This window comes from Mus caroli, chromosome 16 (assembly GCF_900094665.2).
Source record: "Mus caroli chromosome 16, CAROLI_EIJ_v1.1, whole genome shotgun sequence".
NCBI classification, from domain to species: Eukaryota; Metazoa; Chordata; class Mammalia; order Rodentia; family Muridae; genus Mus; species Mus caroli.
Window position 1 is genome coordinate 13855652 of NC_034585.1, and position 24635 is coordinate 13880286.

At 43.0% G+C, this 24635-nt stretch overlaps 1 protein-coding gene across 1 annotated transcript in view; it reads right to left on the minus strand.

Annotated features, from left to right (window-relative positions):
- Pi4ka (phosphatidylinositol 4-kinase alpha) overlaps positions 1-24635 on the minus strand; it is a 126461-nt gene that overhangs the window by 76976 nt on the left and 24850 nt on the right. Inside the window, exons 4-12 of the mRNA XM_029470740.1 lie at positions 21495-21567; positions 20002-20261; positions 16377-16443; positions 10984-11132; positions 7411-7476; positions 4076-4172; positions 2492-2683; positions 1878-1978; positions 1133-1262 (exon numbers count right to left, since the gene is read on the minus strand). Coding sequence (XP_029326600.1) covers positions 1133-1262; positions 1878-1978; positions 2492-2683; positions 4076-4172; positions 7411-7476; positions 10984-11132; positions 16377-16443; positions 20002-20261; positions 21495-21567 — 1135 coding nt within the window. The remainder of the gene's footprint in view (positions 1-1132; positions 1263-1877; positions 1979-2491; positions 2684-4075; positions 4173-7410; positions 7477-10983; positions 11133-16376; positions 16444-20001; positions 20262-21494; positions 21568-24635) is intronic.

The window sequence follows — 24635 nt, forward strand, 5'->3', positions numbered from 1 at the left end:
TCCCTCCCTCCCTCCCTCCCTTGTCTACTTGGAGCTTACTATGTAGGACCAGGCTTGCCTCCTTAAAGACATGCACCACCATTTCAGGCTAACTGACCATTTTAGAATCAAGAGCCCCAGACCAACAGGAAGGGTGAAGGAACAGGTTTATTTAGGGACATTTGGGTTATAAAGTATTAACTGGTAACTCAGCAATTTCTTAATGAACCATTTTAAAACAGAACAAATCCAGGGCTCATCTTTAATCCCAGGACTCGAGAGGCAGAGGCAAGTAGATCTCTGTAAATTTGAGGCCAGCTTGGTCTACATACCAAGTCCCAGGACAGCCAGAGTTATGTAGAGAGACCCTGTGTCAAACAACAACAACAATAATATCTGACAAATGTGCACATGAATGCAGCTCTGACACGCAGCAAGGCACAGCCCTTTTGTGGGAGCTACACTATGCAGTGTGCACAGATCAGGCAAAAGTGTGTGTGGTTTTAGGTAGTGGTACATTTGACAGAAGCCTGGGAGATATGAAGTCCAACCTTAAATATCTACACTATTCATTAACTAAGTTATAATGACTGATTCAAAAAATGGTTCTCTAAGCTAGGAAATATCACAATTATAAATCAAGAGGGTTTTTGTTTTCTGAGTCTGTATGTCTTTACTGTAAGGACCAGGGGAAGTTTTCTGATAGCTGAATTTGTATTTCCTCATCTGAAGGGGAAAGATGTCAATGTACCTATGCACAACATTAACTACATTAGTGCCTCATGCCCAGGAAGCTAATTACTATTATATGAGAAGCTCTGCGGGCAGCCTGTGTCCTCTTATGTGGCAGTGCATCTGAAACTCCTAGCTCAGTCTGAGGCATGTAAGCTGCCAGTTACTTTCTCAAGAGAAAATTCCAAAACCAAACCAAACCAACAAAACAAAAACAAAACACAAGATTACAAGGGGCCTTCAGTGGGAGGCAGAGGAAGGCCTGAAACCTCAGGAGTGGGGGATCTGTAGATAAAGACAGAAGGAAAAGACGTAGACGAGGAGGAATGGGCGCAGACCAGTGCAGGCATAGAACTCAAACAGTTACCAACCCTTTCTCAAGGACACAGACGCCCTGAATGCAGAAGATGAGAGCTGTTACCTGTGTGGTACTGACTGTGGTACTTATAGAGCTTCACCAGCACTGGGGATGGAATTACCAGAAAGTCTCTCAAAGATGGCGTCACTGAGTGGACCACCACCGGGAACCTTTCACACAGGCGGCCCAGACCCTGTGTGAAACACAACATCAAGTCATCATACTGTCTGGAAAGGACTGCCTACAAGGCCCTGGGATGCTTAACCCTTCTGATGTCCAAGTCTCACTAAAATGTCCCAAGAAATCATGGTGCTGATTCTTCACCAATCAAGGCAATACATACATACATACATACATATGTATGTGTGTATGTATATGTGTGTGTATATATTACCACACATAGACATATACACACAAAGTAGGCTGTTAAGCAATGGCATGTGTGGAGTCAATGGATCTATGACAGGGAGTGAGCCTTAGCCACACAGAACTAAGCACTATAACAAGGGCATCTTTCTGTGAGGCCCTGTGGTGTGTGTCAACAACTCACCTGCTGGCCTTGATTGGATGCAAGGCTGTCTCATATCAAGGAGGACCCTAGGTCCTCTTTAAGGCACATAGCTCTTGGATACCACTTGCCCTATATGGAGTAGCTTATGCTTAGTTCACAGTAAGCTCTACTCAGACTTTTTAAAGGAGAACTTGTCTCTTGTTTGATACTGGAGAATCAATTACAGCCTGAGAAACAGTCAGGTAAAGGGCACCCTGTGATTGGGAAGTGAGTGTCTCAAGTATCATCGAGACTGACCTGTAGGCAGCAGATCAGCAAGGGCAAATGGGCAATGATGACCTTGCTGGACGTCTTGGACTGCAGCTTTTCAGACAGCTTGATGCAAAGGTTTTCTGCACCTTAAGATCAGAAGCAGATACAAATGATCACCAAAGCCCAACTTTCAGAAAATATGCTTTTATTGACTAATCAAAGGACTTAGTTGAGTACCACAGAAATGCCTGTTTCAGGTTTTAACAGTGACAGGCAGCACCGGGAGTTCCGAAGCAGGCACCTCTATAATGTGTTCCTACTGTATCTTCTCTGCTGCCTGGGACTCATTTTGTCTCAGTGTTCAGCTCTGCAAAAATGTTTCCCAGACTCTCTCACCCACCGGACCAGTCTCTCACCCTACAGTTATGAACTTCCACCTCTCCAGAGCAAATTCTAAAGCACCATCAAAAGATAGCAGAAAGAATGCACAGGCTCCACGCCCTTGGGCTTTCCCTTTGGAAGGAAGGTCCACTGTCTCACATTGCAGGAAAGAACAGCAAATGCCTGGGCCAAGAGTTCTAGAAGTTACTTTGGGAAGACATAGAAAGATCCTTGGGTAGGCCTAGGACACAGGATGCAGGGAGGTAGTTTGGACTCACCCTGCTCATCCTTCACAGCCCACACCATGAGGTCCACGCAGGCAGCGTTCGCTTGGCAGCGCAGTTTGAGTGGGCTCATCTCACTGTGGATCCTATCTGCGTCATGCAGAATCTTTTGGAGCTCCCCTTGGCTCATGTTGAACTGCTCCAACACAAAATCATGGATCTCTTTCACAAAGGAAGTGGGCAGATCTGTGGGAAAGAAAGTTTGGGATGGAGTGGGGGACAGTCACAGATGGAAATAGCTGTACAACACAGGCAGCAGGTGTCCATGCGAAGGATGTTCCCTCTCAACAAAAACAAAGACCTCTGAAGCTGGCTCTGAAGCTGTGGGTCTAAGAATGCCTGGGGGGCCAAGCATGAACAGGCTATGTCATAGTTCCCCAAAAGCACACACTTCGTTGGTCAGAGGAAAAGCGTTCTTCTGGTAAGTCAGACCGAGGCTTTTGGGTTGTTATGCTTTGGTTTTGGTGGTGCTAGAGAGCAATCCAGGTGCCCACACTTATAGCCAGTGCTCTACCACTGAGCTATACCCTAGGCCTACAGCACTGTCTTTTAAGCAGTTGAAAACTGAACTGCAAACATATGAAATACTTGGAAGGGTAGGTATCATCAAATGGGATCACTCAGTTGACAACAGGAAATGCTTAATGATATATTTGTCTAATAGTGACCAGTTATAAGACAACAGAAGAACAGTTGGCTAGTTGCAAATAGAAGCTATTTCCAAGGGTCTTTGGAGTATTCAAAGATTAGAGACTTTCCAAATGTCCATCCTTAGGCTTGAACACTTTTGAGCCCCTGTGATAAGCATCATTCAGACTACTAACGACTAGCCGATGTTGAGGACGTAGGACATCAGCTGGGCCGGCTATCGCTGAGTGACTCCTCAGTAAAGCCAAACCTCTGCTGATGAGGTCCCTAAAGACTGTTTCTCAGCGGCACTCTTACTTCTTTAGATTAGAACTAGTTAACTAAATTATAGTGTATCTATATCTTGGAATACTATGTAGTCATCAAAACATATTTAAGAGGAACATTTAATTCTACAAAGAAACAGCACGGGAAAATCATATGAGAAATTGGGGGGAAATGATAATTTTTGAGTGTACATGAAAAATTATTAAGATATATTGACTCTGAGTTAAAGCCACAAAGCAAATACTTTTTTTCCTAGAATATCTAAATTCAATTATATGAAACTACATGTACAGGACAATGGTACAAGGTGTGTAGTAAGACATTAGGAAATAAACCGACTCTCAGCCAACACTGCCAGTATTAACATCAGGGACAGACTTTTAAAACAATTTCCTTATCCCTTCTAAATTCAGTCATGTGATCGTGTTGCTCACATGTGGTCTTTTATTTTTTGAGATGAAGGGCTCTTGCTATGTAGCCCAGGCTGGCCTCAAACTCCTGGGCTCAGCCCATCATTCCAGGGAGCTAGGTTCATAAGCCACGTCAGCCACAGCTGGCTTTCACACATGATTTTTAAATTGGCATCAACACACATCAAGTACCAGCCTGTAAGAATGGCCAGGGACCCATCCTCTGCTCACACCCATATCCACCAACCCTTACCTTTCATGTAGTACAGAGTATCTCGAAGCATCTTGAACATGGTCAGGTAGAGGGGATCACTGAAGGTTGTATAGTACAGATCAGCACTGGGATTGGCCTGCAGGGGAAAGAGGCACATGGCCACAGACCAGAAACTCTTTGATCTGCCCTTGGTCCTGCACATAGAGGCCAATAGCAGCTGTATTGAATCTTTTCGATCTGAACTGAGCACCTACTTACTATGACTCATACACATACATTTTAATTACTCTCTTCATCCCCTTCAGTAAAAGGCAGAAGTATACAGGCCCATGCACTACCCTGGTGTCTGTAGGCAGGAGCTACACAGAACCATAAAAACATCAACAAAAACCCACCAACTAACTATTCACTGTCTTTGGCCTGACATGGGAAATGAAGGAAATGAAAGACAAGCATGAGCAGTCTGAAGAGATGGCTCAACGGGTAAGAGCACTGACTGTTCTTTCAAAGGTTCTAAGTTCAAATCCCAGCAACCACATGGTGGCTCACAACCACCCGAAATGAGATCCAACACCCTCTTCTGGTCTGAAGTCAGCTACAGTGCACTTATGTATAATAATAAATAAATCTTTGGGCTGGAGCAAGCAGGGACTGAGTGAGCGGAGTTGACCGGAGCGAGCAGAGGTCCTAAATTCAATTCCCAACAACCACATGAAGGCTCACAAACATCTGTATAGCTAGTGTACTCACAGACATAAAATAAATAAATAAATCAGAGAGAGAGAGAGAGAGAGACAGACAGACAGACAGACAGACAGACAGAAAAGCATGGAGTCACCAGACCAGAGGGAACCTACCACTACCCACAATCTATGTAGAAAGATACTACAGCCAGGGTACTCCCAGATTTAGCCTACATTTTATAATTAAAATTAATTTTGAGGGGGCTGGTGAGATGGCTCAGTGGGTAAGAGCACCCGACTGCTCTTCCGAAGGTCAGGAGTTCAAATCCCAGCAACCACATGGTGGCTCACAACCATCTGTAACGAGATCTGGCGCCCTCTTCTGGAGTGTCTGAAGACAGCTACAGTGTACTTACATATAATAAATAAATAAATCTTTAAAAAAAAATTAATTTTGAATCATTCTTTACCAATCTAATTGTAGTACTGGTAAAGGAAGAGCCCTCAAGACAAAGCCTAATGAGTTACGATACAGTCCTCAATGTTGAGTTCTGCCCCTCCCCGCCCCCAACCCAGCATAGCTGGAGCCATTTAGTTCCATGCCTGCCAGCTATTCCATACTGTTGCTGTAATATGCTTGCCAGTCATTGACACAGAAAAATAACTCATCTCAGAGTACTGTCATACAGATCACATAACGTGTTATGTTCTGTATGCTCTACATGAGGTTTGTTAATCTTAAGAAATTCTAGGGGCTGGTGAGATGGCTCAGTGGGTAAGAGCACCCGACTGCTCTTCCGAAGGTCCAGAGTTCAAATCCCAGCAACCATATGGTGGCTCACAACCATCCACAACGAGATCTGGCACCCTCTTCTGGAGTGTCTGAAGACACAGCTACAGTGTACTTATATATAATAAAATAAATCTTTAAAAAAAAAAAAAAAGAAAGAAATTCTACAAAGCTTTGTGTAGGATAATATGAACTGTTATGTCTAAAATGGCTTAAGTTAGACCTGACCACTGGGCAACACTTCTTGGACCTGTATATGAGCTTGTTGTGTGTGTGTGTTTTACTTTATAAGCCTGCCCTGAGAACAGACTGGTACTACATGTCACTTACGGGGAGACAGGGTGCTAGGATGCCATAGTACCAATGTTCCTCTATTAGAGCAAGCCCTATTGGGCTAAAGAGATGGTCTACAGTTAACATTGCTTATTGCTTTTTTACAAGATCTGGGTTCAATTCCTAGCACCTTCATGGCAAATCACAACTGTCTGTAATTCCAGTTCCAGGGGATCCAATGCCTTCTCCTGGCTTCCATGGGCACCAGGCATGTAAATGCGGTACTCGAACATACATGCAGTTAAAACATTCACACATTGAAAAAAGATAAGCCCTAAAGGCGATCTCCAGAAAGCCACAGTTCTTCATTAGGACCCATACAGTTCGTATGTAAACCAAATAAGTCTCTAGATCAGTGGTTCTCAATTTGTGGGTCATGATCCCTTTGAAGGTCACAAGTCAGGTATCCTTCAGAGCAGATATTTACTTTACGATTCGTAACAGTAGCAAAATTACAGTTATGAGGTAGCAATGAAAATAATTTATGTTTGGGGGTCACCACAACCTGAGGAACTGTTTCAAAGGGTGGCAGCATCAGGAAGGTTGAGAATCACTGTGCTAGTCGTTAGCCTGCCTGGTTTTCACGCCTCAGCTTCCTGGCATGCCCTCAGCCATGTCTGACTGTATACTGATAAAAGAACTGGGGTTGGAGAGATGACTCGGTGGTTGATACTGATTGCTACTCTAGAGGACCAGGCTTAATTCCCAGAATCCACATGGCAGCTCACACTGAAGTCTGAAGATCAGTAGAAAAGCACCAGACTGTAACTTGGAATTATGGGAACTGTGTCCCTCAGGAACACAACATCAGGGACACAACTGTGTCCCTCACAAACACTAACATCAAAGTCTGCTGATGGCAAGTGCAGAGAAGAGGAACAGTTCAAAGTTACTGAAGACCATGGGGCTCGCCTTCTACTTCATGCTTAGCCTGAAGTGGGGTTCCCAGTCTGTTATGTCACAATCACAAGAGAAGGGACATGCCCGGTTAAGTGAGGAACCTGGGACTAGAGCAAAAGTGCTCGAGCATATGTGCGCACACACACACAGCGTCAGAGACAGACTGAGCACCATCATTCCACTCTGACTCATGTCCACTGAGACTTTGAAACTTCCCAGAACTCAGAGGTGGTTTTATAATTACATCTGTAGGCCTTAGCTCCAAGAACATTTTTTAAAAGTCCCTCAGATATGTACCTCATGCACTTAAAAAGTCAGGGTTTGCACGTCCCTGTAAGTGATAAAACCCAGCCCCAGCCTGACTCCAAGCTTCCTGGCGGTGTGACCCTGCACGTCAGTCAGCTTTCATGTTTCATGTTTCATGTTTCATGTTTCTCAGTTGTGGAGTGGAAACACGGACCAGCAGTCAGAGGCACTGTGTGGTGATGTAATTCAAAGAGTCAGGCATAGGGAGTCAAGTAGCGGGTGTGCTGGAACTAAGGTTAAAATAAACTAAGCACTCACTACAAACTACCCTCCACTCTAACCCTCACGTGACCAACTCGTGCTTTCTCTTTGCAGATGTCAGTCGGGCTACTTCCAGGGTAATGTCCTCAGAAGGTGTGTACCTCCATCACGCTGGCTACAATGGCATCTAAGGATTTGAGAACAGGCTCCTCAACAATCTTCTTCACCTGTTAGAGAAACAAAAACCTCATGAAGCAACTTGCACAAAGACGACTAAAATGCTAGCTTCTTCTGCCCAGGGACAAAGATGCTGACAGATCAAACCCATAATAAAGCTGAGCTGTGGCTCAACAGTAAGGAACATGCTTAGCATGCCCAAGATGCTGGGTGCCAAGAAAAAAGCCAGGGGCTGGAAAGACGGTTTAGTGGTTCAGGTTCAGAGCAGTTGTAGCTCTTGTCTGCAGAGGAGGATCCAGGTTTTGTTCACAGCACCACATGCTGACTCCCAACTGTCTATAACTCTAGTTTGAGGGAGCTAATGTCATCTTCTGACTTTCATGGGTACCAGTCACACACAAGGAGCACATACATATATGTAGCTAAACTATTCACACACACACAATAAATATAAATTTAAAACAAAAATAAAGAGAAAGAACCCAATAAATATGTAGTGATAAATGACAGGAAGCATCTCAATGACATACCAATTGAACAATGGCCACACATCTGCACAAGATATCATACACCATTTGGGACTTTTCTTAATGAATGACAATAAAAATAAAGGAAGTGACTGACCAACCCCCTCAAAGTTGCCAATGTTAGATTCTTTTATTTTTTTCCCTTTTTTTGATTTTTGAAGACAGGGTTTCTTTGTGTAGCCTTGGCTGTTTGTTTCTGTCTGTCTCTCTCTCTGTGTTTGTGTGCTTCTCTCTTTCTGAAACAGGGTCTTACTATGTATCTCTGACTAGTCTCAAACTTACAGAAATTCTCCTGCCTCTACCTGCTGAGATCAATGGTATGCACCATCACATCCAACCTCATTTTACTTTTTGCTTTTGAGACAGGGTCTCACTCTGTATCCCCAGTTGGCCTCAACCTCACTGCAATCTTCCTGCTAAAGACCCATGCAAACAATGGCACTGAAAGTGTCACCTCAGAGGCTACCCAAAGAAACTCAAGTTAGAAAAGCTTGGGTTTTATATTAACACAGCAAGGAAAAGCACTGTTTAATGATGTCTAAGTGCTTGGACTGAGCCTGACCCTGCTCTGGATCTGCATATTCTTGATGTACTCAACTTGTGTCTCTTCTTAATGGAAATGTAGGACACCTCTCCTATATACTCAGTTAAGGATTAAATGAAAAACACTACAGAATGTGTTGAGTAAACACGTTCCAAGACATCGTGCTGAATGAAGTACAGCTGTGCCTTCCCCACAAAAGCCCATCCGAGATGAATCTGCCAATGGTTCCCAACTACTCCCATAGGCTTGGAGTAGGGCACTGATTCTCTAGAGTCCTTGCTGCTCTTCCCACATAGCAATGCTGTACATGGTCTAGGCAAAGGGCTAGAGAATATAGAGACTGGGAAAGCCTGGGAGCGGGGAGCCCTCACTGGTCTTGGCTAAGGCCTTCCAGATGTGGTGGGTTGGGAGGCGGGATGTTCACAACCCTGTTTGTATCCCCTAACCCCTCACCTAGGCTCTGTAGGGACACCCAGTAAAGTCATTGGTTCCTAGCGTGGACTTTGTCAAAATTCTGCTTCAGTGTGTCCTTAGGACCTGGGGAGGAGGGGCAGACACTGCTTGACAGTTCCCTTAGGGAAGGAATTTTACTCTGCTTCCTTCAGTAACTTGCCAGTTCATTAAATCTACTTACCTGTAAATAATGGTACAGACTGAGTAACCCATGCCAAAAATCTGAAATCCTAAATGTTCCTAAATCCAAACTATTTTTATATCAATATGTTGCCCCGAGTGGTAAATTCCACATCTGACAAAATCATTCAAGGCATTGCATAAGCAAGGCATGTGGTCCCAGATATTCCAAAAGCCATGATGTAAGGATCTCTTGAGCTCAGAAATTTGAGTTTGGCCTGGGCAACAGAGCAAGTCTATTTCAAAGAAAAGAAAAGAAAACTCTAAAATAACCTTCTATGTGTAGAAGGAGCACGGATATGAAGAACAAAAGAATTTCATGAAACTTAGGTTTCATTCTAAGATGAAATCATGCATATGCAAAATTTAAAAATCTGCAAATGACCCCAAATCCTAAATATTTCTCATACCAAGTATTCTGGATAAGAGATATTCAACATATATTCCAAGCCTTTCTTGTTAAAAAAGGAAAGAAAAGAATTAGACGCTTCTGCTGGGCCTGGGGGCACAAATCTGTAATCCTAGTTACTTGGGAGGCTGAAACAGGAAGATCTGAAGTTCAAAGCCTGCCTGGGTAAAATGTCTATGACTCTGCTTCAATAGTAAAAGTATGTTTTTGTTTGTTTGGTTTGGTTTTTGTTTTTAGGTTAAATGAATACATCATCATTTTATTTTTTTTGTTATAGTAATATACAATTTTGATATTTCTAGGCATAAAAAGGGTACAGAAAAATAAGATGTAAGGATCTCTTCAGCTCAGAAATTTGAGTTTGGCCTGGGCAACAGAGCCGGGCCAATTAGCCGGGTGGTGGTAGTGCACGACTTTAATCCCAGCACTTGGGAGGCAGAGGCAGGTGGATTTCTGAGTTCGAGGCCAGCCTGGTCTACAAAGTGAGTTCCAGGACAGCCAGGGCTACACAGAAAAAAACCTGTCTCAAAAAAACAAAAACAAACAAACAAAAAAAGAATTCTTGGGGGCTGGTGAGATGGCTCAGTGGGTAAGAGCACCCGACTGCTCTTCCGAAGGTCCAAAGTTCAAATCCCAGCAACCACATGGTGGCTCACAACCATCCGTAATGAGATCTGGCGCCCTCTTCTGGAGTGTCTGAAGACAGCTACAGTGTACTTACATATAATAAATAAATAAATCTTAAAAAAAAAAAAGAATTCTTTTATTATTCGGATGAGATGGTTGTGAACAGATCTTTATTAATAAGCTTGGGACTGTTGGAAAAGTACACATATTTTTCTTGTATCTGTCATCAAAACTGTTTGCAAGTTGTCTATTAATGTAATAATATGTTTTGTACACTAAACTTAAATTTTTCTAAGACCAATGGAAAGACTAATAGTAGGTTAAGTGGTGACTAATGTGAAATTTCAATTTAGAATTGATTGATTCTATGACTGCACTTTAACCATCATTTTTCTCATTCTAAGGTCCTGTGTGTTTTTAAAGAGACTTAACAGAGCACCAGTCCTGAGGCTGTGCAAATTTTGACCAAGGGACTCCTCCTCACTCAACCTCTGCCAAGTGACCACATCTGCATGGAAGACTGGGCCGACACTGCCACCCATCCACGGGCTGCCTAGTTTTTGTTATGTTTTGTTTTTTAAGGTTAAAAATATAGCTCAATGTTAGGTTCTAGATTCAATTCCCATGCAATAATGTCAACCAGGCATAGTGATACATGGCCACCTTAGCCCTTGGGAGGTACACACACAGGAGGATTGTAAATTCAAGGTCAGCCAGGGCTACACAGCTCACAAAAAACAAACAAGCAACAACAGAAGCAAAAGTCTTCCGTTGATTGGTTTTCCTTTGATTTATTTAACCAACAGAGGTTGCTCACCAAGTTTAAGAGTTCCCGGAGCATTTCCAGTGGAATACAGAACTCCTTGTAGGTAATGCCATTGAACAGGGGAGAGACAGAAAAACTGGAGCTGATGGTAGAGAAGTAGTACTCAGGCTCCAAGGCAGTCCCATCAGGTAGGCAAGAAGCTGTCAGGAGAAAAACAAAATAAGACATTGAAAGACATGGCTGACTCAAGTAATTACTGAGAACCAGCATAGGTGTATATATTTTGTTTTTGTTGATACTAATATTCCTTTTTATCCTAGGATTCTCTGAACTCACAGCAATTCTCTTGCTTCGTCCATTCAAGCATTGGGAGATTACAGGAGTGTGATTACAGGAGTGCTCCCATAGCACTCTTTGGTTGTGAGGGAGGAAGGGCTTACGGCGGTGTACTGGCTAGTTTTGTGTCAACTTGACACAGCCGGAGCTATCACAGAGAAAGGAGCTTCAGTTGAGGAAATGCCTCCATGAGATCCAACTGTAAGGTATTTTCTCAATTAGTGATCAAGGGGGAAAGGCCCCTTGTGGGTGGGACCATCTCTGGGCTGGTAGTCTTGGTTCTGTAAGAGAGCAGGCTGAGCAAGCCAGGGGAAGCAAGCCAGTAAAGAACATCCCTCCATGGCCTCTGCATCAGCTCCTGCTTCCTGACCTGCTTGAGTTTCAGTCCTGACTTCCTTTGGTGATGAACAGCAGTATGGAAGTGTAAGCCGAATAAACCCTTTCCTCCCCAACTTGCTTCTTGGTCATGATGTTTGTGCAGGAATAGAAACCCTGACTAAGACAGGCGGCTCCTGTAGGGTGTACAGGACTACAGGAGGGTGTAGTCCTTCAGAGTGGTGAAAGTAGGGCACTGGAGGCTGCTGGGTCACATCAGGATGAAACGGGATGTCAAGAGCTTTCCTCGTACTTGTATTTTTATAGATCTGCATGTACATGTCCCCATGCATTGGGCATGGGCATAGGTGCCTAAGGAGGCAGAAGAGAGCATTTGATCCCTTAGAGCTAGTTACAGGTGGCTGTAAGTCACCACCAGTAGGATGATGAGAACTGAATTCATGACCTCTACAGAACAGCGTGTGCTCTTATCCACTGAACCATCCTACCATCTTCTTGCCCTGTTTTGGAATTGAGAAATAAAGGCCAGACCACCAATCCTGGAGGGGCAAGGTGCCTCAAATCAAAAACTCAGATATGATACTATTTTTTTAAAATCCAGACAATAAAACTTAATCTGGATGGGATAAAAGAGGGTAGAATTATACCTTTTCAAAGCTGAGAAATAAGAAAGTTTAAGGTCCACAGGGTTCCCAAAGATGTTTTGCTAACAAAATTAGTATAAAAATGTAATTGTAAGTTGCAAAATTGGAATAATCATGCAAACCATCCGCAAAAAGGCAAGTCCTGCATGAGCTGACTTCTACAGAACTCTTAGAGAGCTCGTATCAAAGACAGAAAAATGGGTCGCCAAGAACTAGGTAGGAGGAAATGGAGCCTTTCAGTTTTATAAAAGTCCTGATGTGGATGGGTGCACAGCATTAAGAACATACATAACACCACTCAGCTGTCACTTACAACGTGCTGAAGATGGAAGCCACAAGTTGAGTGGTGGAACACACCTTTAAATCCCAAAACTGGAGAGGCTAAGGCAGAAGGATTCAGAGTTTGAGGTCAGCCTGTACCACACAGCAGTCTCCAGGACAGCCTGGGCAACACAGCAAGACCTTATCTAAAAAATAAAATTATATATTATGTATACACACACACACACACACATACCACACACAAACACACACACAAACACACACACATGTGTATATATGTATATTCACAACACTTGAAGGCAGAGGTAGGAGGGATGCCTGTCTACACCACCCTGAGTTACAGAATGAAACCCTAAAATAAAGAAAAATTTAAAAAGAAGTCAACAAAGAAAAATAAAAGAGGAAATTTTCAAAATAAAGTGAGCACCTATTACCAGTGTATTAATAAACATAGCAAGATAATCCCCTAGGTCCTAGCCTTAGGAACTATTTAGTTGTTCTATGTGCCAGACAACAGCAAAACAAAGCATCCCTCCCATAGTAACAAGCATTTGCCAGGACCAGCAGAATCACTGATATAGTAAGGATGGGGTAACCTAAAAACATAACTTTTCTCGGATCTGGCTCTAATTCATGTCTTATTTTGAATCGTTTCTATTATTTCAACACTAGGTAGTGTTCTAAACTCAGGCTTGCATCAGTTTGGCTGTGAAGTTACAGATATTTAAAGATAGGAACTTAGGAGGAGAGGAAAATGCAGCTGTCTTTAATTGCCACTGTTCAGAAGTAACCTATAACAAACTTATTCTACTTATCAAGATAACATTGAATGAGTCCTTCTTTGGGCTTTCAGTCCTGCTCCAGCTTGGGGCCTGTGCTGGCTTGAATGATAATGGCCCCATAGGCTCACAGATTTGATTGCTTGGTTCCCAGTTGGTAGAACTATTTGGGAATGACTAGGAAGCATGCATCACTGTGAGTTGGCTTTGAGATTTCAAAAGGCCACACCAGGCCCAGACTCTCTGTCTCTCTGTGTCTCTCTGTGCCTTCTTCTACCTTTTCAGATCAGGATGTAAGCTTTCAGCTACTGTTCTACCATAATGCCCGCCTGCTTACTGCCATCTTCCTAATGGTCATGAACTCAATCTCCGAAACTGTAAGTGAGCCCTCAATTAAGTGCTTTCTTTTTCTTTTTTCCTTCCTTCCTTTCCTTTCCTTCCTTTAAGTTTTTTTTTATGTATATAGATGTATATATTCATGTGTTTGGATGTGTGTTTCATGTGTATGGATGTTTTGCAAGCATGCACATATGTGCACCACAGGTGTGCCTTCTGGATCCCCTGAAACCGAGATTACAAATGGCTGTGAGCTACTATGTGGGTTCTGGAAATTGAACCCAGGATCTCTGCAAGAGCAACAAGTGCTCTGATCACTGAGCTCCCTCCCCAGCTCCTACCTCTCTTTTACAAACTGCCTGGTCATAGTCTCTCTTCACAGCAAAGGAACAGTGACTAAGGCAGATGCTAACTTTACACCTCTCTGAAAAATTCACACAAGACCCCAAAGCAAATGATGGATCAAAAAGTCATTTTTAAAATTTTTTATTATTTCAAATATGTGCATGAATGCAAGTGCCCATAGTGGTCCCAGGTATCAGATCCCACTGGAACTGGAGTTATAGGCATTTCTGATAATCTAATGTGCATGCTAGAAATCAAACTCAGGTCCTTGGAAAGAGCAGTGTGTGCTCTTAACCACTGAACCATTGTTCCTGCCCCTAAAACGTTATTATTAAGACATTTTATCTGAAAACTATGATTAGAAAATAAGCAGGTCTAATATTGTCATATTAAACAATGACAGATAGCCCAATGTTGTGACTTATATCTATCATTCCAGCTAATTGAAAGGGTGAGCCAGAAAGAGTGCAAGTTCCCAGCCAGCATGGGCTACACTGTAAGACTACATTTCATAACAAACAAAGCTATTGGAACATGCAGGTTCAATCCCCAATACCACAAAAATAAGTGAATAAAATAAATCCTGGAAGACAGTATCCGTCTATCAAGAACCTAGGAACCTGTTTGACTTTTCGGTAGAGAACACAGAAGCAGGGTGCAGGTCAGACAAAATCTAGTGCTATAACACTGGCAGCACACTGTGGGTCTAAGGAGGGAATACCAGCCAGCAACAGAAGGGGGGTGGGGCAGTTGAAATGGAACCTGGAATTGTGGTGCTAGAGCACTAACAAGAGGAGGAAACAACGGGAGAACAGAGGTTTAAAGGAGCGAAGAGAGTAGGTAAAGAGGCTGTGACCTGGCAGCAGACACTTTTCAGGCAGACACCATGACATGAAAGAAAAGAGCTCTATGAATGAGCTGGTGTACAATGGTCACAGGAGGAGGCAAAATCCAGAACAGAGAGAACCAGGGAACCTAAGAATTGGAACTTATAGATTTACAGAGCTGGGTATGGTGATACATGCTGGTAATCCCAGAACTTGGGAGGTAAAAACAGGAACATAACTACAAGTTCAAGACCACTCTGCTCTACCTACAAGATCCTGTCTTAGGTTAAAAAAATAATTGGAATTAACATTGAGGGATAGCACTGCAAGCCGTGCTTTTAAAGAATAATTATCTGTTGCTTCTTTGAGAGAAGGCATTCTTTGCAGTGCAGGCTAGACTTGAGTTAGAGCTGTTCTGCCTCTGCTTCCCGAGGGCTGGCATTATAGATACATGCCACCATGCCAAGCAGATTAATTAAAATGTGGGGATATAGCTCAGTGATAGAGCACTTGCTTAGCACTCACAGGCACTGGCTCAAACCCAGGACCACAAAATAAATTTAAAATGTATCTGGTGCTGTAGGAAGGATGCCAGAAATGGGAGAGACTTTACAAAACTTCAGAGTGAAATGGGGTATGTGAGCAAACATTCAGGAAGCAGTGTATGCGATTGCACTCCTTACAGGGAGGCACGCTTCTGGTACTATGCACACCAGCCCTCTGCTCCTGAGTTTGTTAGCACAGAGAAAGTGGCAGATCTGCTGAGAGAAACACAGGCTTGTAGAGACAGCATTATTTGTCTTCCCATTCAACTACCTAATAGATATGTTTAAAGGACAGCAGTCACCAAGAGGAGCCCCTCTTGCCAGATCAGGGATGTTTACAGCTAGGCATGTGAGAAACAGACTTAGGGTTTAGAAAATACAGGGGTTTTTTTTTTGGGTTAAGTGAGACTTTGAGCTGGATAAATCTAATCATTAGTTCTTTTTTTTTTTATTAGGTATTTTCTTCATTTATAGTCGTTAGTTCTTAAACGCACATAAACTGGTTATATAATACTCTCACATCCAAGAGATACTGTACATAAAGTGTCCATAATAGTAGATAACTATTCTCTTCCTTTTCAAAATTTCTTTCCCTTAGAATAGCCTTGAAATATGCTCTTTCAGAAGTTTACATCACTTTTGGCAAGAGGGCTTAGTGGGTAAAGATCCAAGCCTGACAATGAAGTGTGATCACTGGATTCCATGATCCAAAAAGAGAACCAACTCCCCAACTCTGACCTTTCTTCTCCATATGTATACACACAAGTGTGCATGCTCTCTCTCTTCTCTCTCTCTCTCTCTTCTTTCTCTCTCACACACACACACTCACACACACACACACACACACACACATAGGGGTGAATGGGCAGAAATTAAATGGAAACTGGAGTAAAAGCTCACCACTCTAAATGCATGATAACAGAGGGTCAGTCCCAGCATCCTCAACATCACAAGAAATCACTGTGAACCTGTTATCTGATAACAGATCAATACTGGTACAGAGGTAAAACCTACCTTCAAAATAGTGAAATGCAGATCCTCCAGGGGAGCTGGGAGGGGGTATGCCACGTTCTGGGCTAACCTGAAAAATCACAAGGTACAGATCAAAAAGGGCTACTGGGAACTCAATCACTCATTTCAGTATAGGATTCTCTGCCAACCTAATGTGCATACTTGAAATCCAATGTCAAGCCTCCTTTCCTTGCTGAAGTCTGTTACAGCATTTTTTTTTTTTTGCTATATATTCTATCACCAGTCTAACTATGTATTTTGTATTTGTTTGCTAAGATGAATCTTCCTCCCACCTTTTTGGAGGGACAAAGCCTTACGACCTAGCAATGGCCAGATTGGAATCTGCTATACAAGCCAGGCTGTCCTCTGTTTCCGGAGTGTTGGGATTACAGGTGTGAAGCCCCACACGCAGCTAGAGCTAATTTTTTTAATACTTTGTATTATCCTCTTTCCATGAGTCATACACACATGTATACATGCACACATGTGTGCATGTGAGGTCTCTGAGGAGATTAGTACTAGCTACAGAGCCCCAGAGTCTTACATATATACACCTCACTCCTCAAAGTATATATCACTTTCTTTACTTATTTATGTTTCATGTGTGCTGGTGCTTTGCTTGAACATGTATCTGTGTGAGGGTGTCAAACTCCCTGAAACTGGAGTGATAAACAGCTGTGAGCTGCCACGTGGAGCGCGAGTTGAACCCAGGTCCTCTTCAAGGGCAGCCAGTGCTCTTAACTGCTGAGCTATCTCTTCAGCCCAGCCCCAATATATACTTTCTTCAAAAATGAAATAGCATCTTGCCATCATCTAGCTTTAAGCCTGTCTCTCCTGTTGTAGCTTGATGAGTATTGGGAATGCAGGCAGATGTTACCAAGCCCAGTTCAGTCAGTGATACAGTGCTTTATTTTCCAAAGAAACAATTTTTTAAAAAATTTACTCATTGTTTCTATGTGTAGATGTGTACCTGCCTGAGTTTAGTTGCACTATGTGTAGAGAGGAGCTCTTGGAAGCCATAAGAGACAATTGTATTCCTTGGGATTGGAGTGAGTCATCTGACGTAGGTACTAGCAGCTGAACCCAGGTCATATGCAAGAAATATAAACACACTTAACCTTTGATTATATATTTTGCTGGTATGTATGTACATATATGTATGTGGATGCTTCATACAAGTACATTTGTGTGTATGGGTATATGTGGAGGCTAGAGGACAACCTCAGGGTTTTTTGTTTTTGTTTTTGTTTGTTTGTTTTTTCAAGACAGGGTTTCTCTGTGTAGCCCTGGCTGTCCTGGAACTCTGTAGACCAGGCTGTCCTGGAACTCAGAAATCCGCCTGCCTCTGCCTCCTGAGTGCTAGGATTAAAGGCGTGCACCACCACACCTGGCTCAACCTCAGGTATTATCTGCTGCAAGGCCATCCACTTCCTTTGAGACAAGGACTTTCATGGGCCTGGAGCTTATCAATTAAGCTAGACTGGTTACCCAGCCAGCACAGGATTCCCCTGTGCTAGAATTACATGTGTACACCACAAACACTCAGTATTTTTCTTGAGTTCTGGGGACTGAACTCATATCCTCATGCTTATAAAACAAGAACTCACAGATCAGCTATCATCCCAGATCCCAATTACATACTACATTTTCATTTAATTTCTTTATATTTATGGCTACTTTTATCTGCATGTATGTCTGTCAGTGTACTACACATATGACTAGTGTCTCAGGAGCCCAGAAGAGGTTGAAACCTCTGGAACGAAGTTAAGGATGGTTGTGAGCTGTAGTGTGGGTGCTGGGAGCCTTGAATCACATGCTTACTGGCACCAGCTATCTCAGAATGAAGTCTGGGGGATGCAGCTGAGTTGGTAAAGTGCCAGTTTCCTATATAGGAAGCCCTGGGCTCAGTCCTCTGGTGGCTGGTCTAAGTTGTCAACTGGACTATCTAGAATCAAGTACAATCCAAGGTGCTGGGTACACCCATGAGGGATTTTTCCCCCCTTAATTAAATCATTTGAAATGGGAAGACCCATCTTTAAGGTGGGAGGATCCACCTTTTATCTGGGCTACACCTTCTGGTAACCTATATAATGGGCATAGAAGAAACCTGCTCTTTGCATTGCTTTCTTGCTTTCACTCTTGCTGGTGAGTCCATTCCTTCACTGGCATTAGAGCCGACTTCTTCAGGATTCTGAAGACACAGATACATGAAAGCCAAACTGCAACACTGAAAAACTACTAGATTCTTGGACTTTCTGTTTATAAACAGCCACTGTTGGACTAGCTGGAAAAACCACAGCTCAAAAGCCACTCCAATAAATCCCCTTTCTATAATATGTACACAGAACCATTCTGTCAGTTCTGTTCCTCTGGAGAGCCCCAACTGATGCATATCCCTAGTGTTGCATAAAGTGGCACATGTGGAAGGAATCCTAGCACTAGAGTGACAGAAGCAGGAGGATCAAGTTCATTGTCACAGCAACTCTGAGGCCAGCCTGGGCTACATGTCTCAAAAACAAACAAACAAACAAACAAACAACCCCCACACTTGCCCCCAATGGAAATTAAAAACAAACCATCAGGAACAAAGTTGGGCAACAAAACATTCTACAACTATGAAATCATTAACAAATCTTAGAAGCCTCGCATGGCAGCATTCTCCCATGTTCTCAGAACTTAGGAGGCAGAGGCAGAATGTGCATTTGAGGCCAGCATGCATGCACCAAGATCCTCTAGAAAATCAACTTGTTTCACACATGTATTTCACACAACCCTAGGGACTTGATCTCTGGTACTATGATAAATAATTTTAAAAAGCCAGGGGGACTGGTGAGATGACTCAGTCAGTAAGAGCACTGACTGCTCTTCCAAAGGTCCTGAGTTCAAATCCCAACAACGACATGGTGGCTCACAACCATCTGTAATGAGATCTGACGCCCTCTTCTGGAATGTCTGAAGACAGCTACAGTGTACTTACATATAATAATAAATAAATCTTAAAAAAAAAAAATTAAAAAGCCAGGTGTGCTAATACACACATGGAATCCAAGCTCGGAGGAGGGTGAGGCAGGAGGGTCTGTGCCAGTTGAGGCTATCCTAGACTGTAGAGGGAGCCTCTATCCCAATTTAAAAAATTAATAAGGGCTGGAGAGATGGCTCCGTGGTTAAGAGCACTGACTGCTCTTCCAAAGGTCCTGAGTTCAAATCCCAGCAACCACATGGCGGCTCACAACCATTCATAATGAGATCTGATGCCCTCCTCTGGGGTGTCTGAAGACAGCTACAGTGTACTTACATATAATAAATAAATAAATCTTTTTTAAAAAACAAAAAAGGCTTACTTAAATGGGATCAATCTTAAGCAAGTGTGGTGGCTCACATCTGCAATCCTAGCACTCAGAGGGTGAGGAAAGGGGACCACAAGGCCTAGGCCATCTAGGTCACACAGTGAGTTCTAGTCTGGGCTACAGATGAGACCCTTTCTCAAATACAGAAAAAAAGGACAAATCTTTTCATTATAATAAGAAAATCCTAATGAGAAGCTCAAATTATACATACTTGTTACTTTCTTGCATGGGTGCTTACTGAAGTTCTCCTCCCTGAGTTCACCCCTGGGAAGGCACCTCACCTGAGAGATGCTGGACACACTGCTGGTCTTCCTCTTCAGTGTGCCCTCCTGACAGACAGTCAGCAGGTTGCTGGGCAGGATGGAGCGAAAGTCATTAAAGGAGCGCCTTCGGACACCGTCTAGCTCTTCTGGGACTCTCAGGGAGTGAGGAGAGACTTTGGGGAAGAGCTGTGAGAGCAGAGACTCTTCTGAATTGCTGTACCGTCCAAAGGATCTCGAGATCCCAATCAGGCACGGGATTGCATACTTGCAAAGGTACTCTAGAAGACCAAGAAGAGATACAAGGTGGGAGTCACTAATGACAGCTATATTGTACCAACTTGTACCAGTGGCTAACATTTTATAACCTACTTGTGATGACTATGAAGGCTAAGAAGAAGCCCCAGTTATAGAGTTAACTCAAGAGATAACTAATGACATCTTTAATATGGCATTACTGGTGTCACAGCAGTAAAACCCTAAGTCACTAGTAATGCCATATTAAAATGTCATTAGTTATCCCTTGATAATATCCCTTGATAATAATACTAGTGTCTTAGGGTTTTACTGCTGTGAGCAGACACCATGACCAAGGCAACTCTTATACAGAACATTTAATTGGGACTGGCCTACAGGTTCAGAGGTTCAGTCCAGTATCATCAAGGCAGGGAACATGACAGCATCCAAGCAGGCATGGAGTAGGAGGAGCTGAGGGTTCTACATCTTGTACCGAAGGCAAACAGAAGACTGCCTTAGGTAGCTAGGATGAGGGTCTTACAGCCCACCCCCACAGTGACATACCTACTGTAACAAGGTCACAGCTACTCTAACAAGGCCACACTTCCTAATAGTGTCCCTCCCTAGGCCAAGTATATTCAAACCACCACAACCTATAATGTCATATTGTGTCTCTATCACACTTGCTTTCCTTGAGAGGTCTGGAAGCATGGAACATCCCAACCGGTAAAATAGTTGGGATCTGTTTCAGTACTGTGACCACCACAGATTATATTCATTGCCCTATTTACACAATAGGAAATTGACCTACAAAAGTCAGCTAAGCTACCCTCGTACGTGACAAAACTGAGACTCACTGGTCAAAGATACCTGACATTTTAAGCAGAACTGTGCTTAAACTAACCCCATGTGGCCTCTCAGTATACCAGCACACAACAAACATAACCCAACAGAAAAGTTTCTACCCATCAGGTATATAGAAAGTACAAAACAAAACAATAGATACAGAAAAGTAAAAGGAGAAACAAACAAACAAACAAGACTTGAAGGCCAACCAGATGATTCAATCCAATGAACTGAGTTGGATTCCTGGATCCCATGGTAGGAGAGAATTGACTCCTGAAAGTTAGCTATTCTTACACCCATGTGCATATGTGTGCACACATGCACAACACACATACACACACTCACATGGTATATACAGACACAAATAATAATTAAAAAAATAAAACCTTAAAAATTGAAAATAACATAGTCTTGAAGATTTATAATCATACCTTTTTCTTGAATCTCCAAGGCCTGGCACATTCCCAAAAGGGCATGTAAAACCTGCAAAATTGCCTCTAAAATCTGTAACAATCAAGGACACAAAACAAACCTGTTACCAAAACTGGGTACTACAAAGTTCAGTCAAAATTTGAAGGAGCTTTAGACATTCCCCCCACAATAGCTGTTCTATTGCTGACATCAGGAACAAAGGCCTTCTGATTATGACCGTGCTGCCTTCCTGGGCTCGTATCTGCTAGCTTGGCAGCTCTTCCTTCACTTTCTCTAACAGGTGAGAGGTCCTCACGAAAGGACTTAGCTCTTTTCAGTTTTACTCGGTAGGATCATAATCTTAATAAATCTATGTTGTCTACTTACCACTGTACAACAGAATAATTTTCTACATCTTACTTGGAAGTGTGGGGCTCAGAACACACATAAGAATATTCCAGGAATGCAGAACTCATGCAGAATAACCCAACATTCATCAGAGTCTAGACTTCTTTGTATGGGCCATTATTTATTTTTATAAACACTTCAGGTTTTTTGGGTTTTTTTGTTTTGTTTTGTTTTGTTTTGTTTTGTTTTGTTTTGTTTCTCTGTGTAGCCCTGGCTGTCCTGGAACTCACTCTGTAGACCAGGCTGGCCTAGAACTCAAAAATCTGCCTGCCTCTGCCTCCCAAGTGCTGGGATTAAAGGTGTGCGCCACCACAGCCCAGCAACACTTCAGATTCTCAATGAGAGCTTTGACCTCTCAGATTCTCAAAGGTCTCTCTCACCTGAGGAGGTAGTCTCTCCTCCCTCAGCAGAAGATGTTCCCCCACTTCATCCCCTGAACTATTGCCTTTTCTGACTTTAACTGAGGAAATTAATCCTTCATTATCTGCTAAACCATCAGTGAAGGAGATACCAGACAAGACAATGCTGATGTCCCTCAGGGCCCACCTCTAGATCTATAACTAGACTAAAGGCTTAGCAGGCTCCTAGAAGGGAGAGAGAAAATGTGGTTGATGAGAAGATACATGGGCTATAAACACTACTACAGAGCTCAATGCAGCTGCTGATTCATTCAAGCAGAAGTCTAGGAGATGGTAAATCTCAGGTAGTCCAGCAGGCAGTCCAAATATCCAGAAATGAGCATAATTGAACCATAGGAGGGTCTCTGGAGGTTATATAAAAGTAAAAGTCAGCATTCTATAGAAACTTATGAAACTGGTTTCCATCTGCCAAAAGGAGTCATTTCACCTTACCTGTGGCAGAGGGACCTATGGTTACCTATCAGCAAATCAAAGCCCACGCTAGCCTCCAGGCTCCCTCAATATCACAAGTACCTGTTGTTCATTTCAAAGTCCATGCACCTCCTCTTCTGGCCTAAGTTCCCTACAGCTCAAGGGTCCCGCCCCCTGCCCCGCCACACAGCACACCACCTGCCCCAGGTACTCATTCTCTGAGAACCTGCTATTCTCATGATGCTTTCTCTACTCTCTCACAGACAGCCCTGGATGAACACAGTACTCTCTCACTCTCTAATTCTCTCTTGCCATGCTCTATTCTCTATCTCTCCCTTCTCTAATAAGGAATATGTATGACAATGCATTTTCAGAGTATGGGATAATGGAGGAAGGAACATAAAACTGGATCAGACTGAGTTTATTAATATGGGCTCTCTGAGTGGAGAGTCTAGGTTTAATACGGAAGGATCACAGCTTTAAAAAAACATAGTCAAAAGTTTGTTTGAATGGTTAGCTGAAGCATTTATCAAGATGGCCTACTGAAAAGGAGTTGGAGGTGCCTGATATCCCTTGGCTTAGTGTTGATGAAGGGAATTGAAAGCCCAGGGAAATTGCAATGCTACAGTAGGTTCACTATGTAAATCCTAATCCTCCACAATGGAAAATCCCAGAAGACATGCCTCCACTTACATTTTGTAAGATTCAAAATGGTGAGAGGGCAATGAATTACTAAAGACAAGATGATCGTACTTAATATAACAGGCATATAATGTCTCTTCACTATTGCTGGGAAGAGACACCATGGTCACAGCAACTCTTATAAGAGAAAACATTAAATTGGGGCTGGCTTACAGTTTCAGAGACTCAGTTCATGAATATCAAGGCAGCAGGCATGGCAGACATGGTTCTAGAGAAGTAGTTGAGAGCTACATTCACAGGCAGAGAGAGAAGGACTAAGCCAGACTTTTTGAAACCTTAAATCTCACTTCTAGTGACACACTTCTTCTAACAAGGCTACATTTCTTAATCCTTAAATAGTGCAACTTTTGATGACTAAGCATTCAAATATGAGACTATGGGGCCATTCCAATTCAAATCACAGGTAATCTCCAGGGAGCCTGCTATCCCTGCCTCCTCAGCGACAAGAATGCCCACACGTGAATGCACATCATATCCATACACACAAGAAGAAATGACAACAGTATCTTGTATGAGCAGCTTCCATGAGGAACCTAGAGGAGGAAAGTGAACACCCGTGCCTGGGCACACTCGTGACACGTGTGCGCACGTCCATGAGGAGACCTGAGGCTGACACTGGGAATCAGCCACCATTGTTCCCAACCCCCCTTTTTTGTTTTTTAAGATAGTGCATTTTTGTGTGGCCTTGGCTGTGCTGGAATGAGCTCTGTAGACCAGGCTGGTCTCACACATGGCATGTTGAATGAGGTAAGGCTCTCAGATCCTGAAAAATGCCTAAAAGTATCCCAGGTGAGAAATACTGCTATTAATAGCATCAAGCAAAGGGGTTGGGGAGATGGCAGAGTGGGTAAAAGTGCATTCTGTGAAAGCAGTAAGATAGGAGCTGAGAGCTGGCACCCACATAAATGCTGGGGATGCTGTGTGTGCACTGCCTGTAATAGCAGCTTAGGATGTGCAGACAGGTGATCACTGGCACTTGATGGCTGCTAGACTAGCTCAAATAGTGAGTTTCAGGTTCAGTGAGAAACCCTGCTTCAAAAAAGTGGAAAGGTGTGGAGATTTGGCTGGGTGGTAAAGTGCTTGCTAAAGAAGTACAGGCCTTGAGTTAAGTCCCCAGAATTAAAGCCGGGCGTGGTGGCGCACGCCTTTAATCCCAGCACTCGGGAGGCAGAGGCAGGCGGATTTCTGAGTTCGAGGCCAGCCTGGTCTACAAAGTGAGTG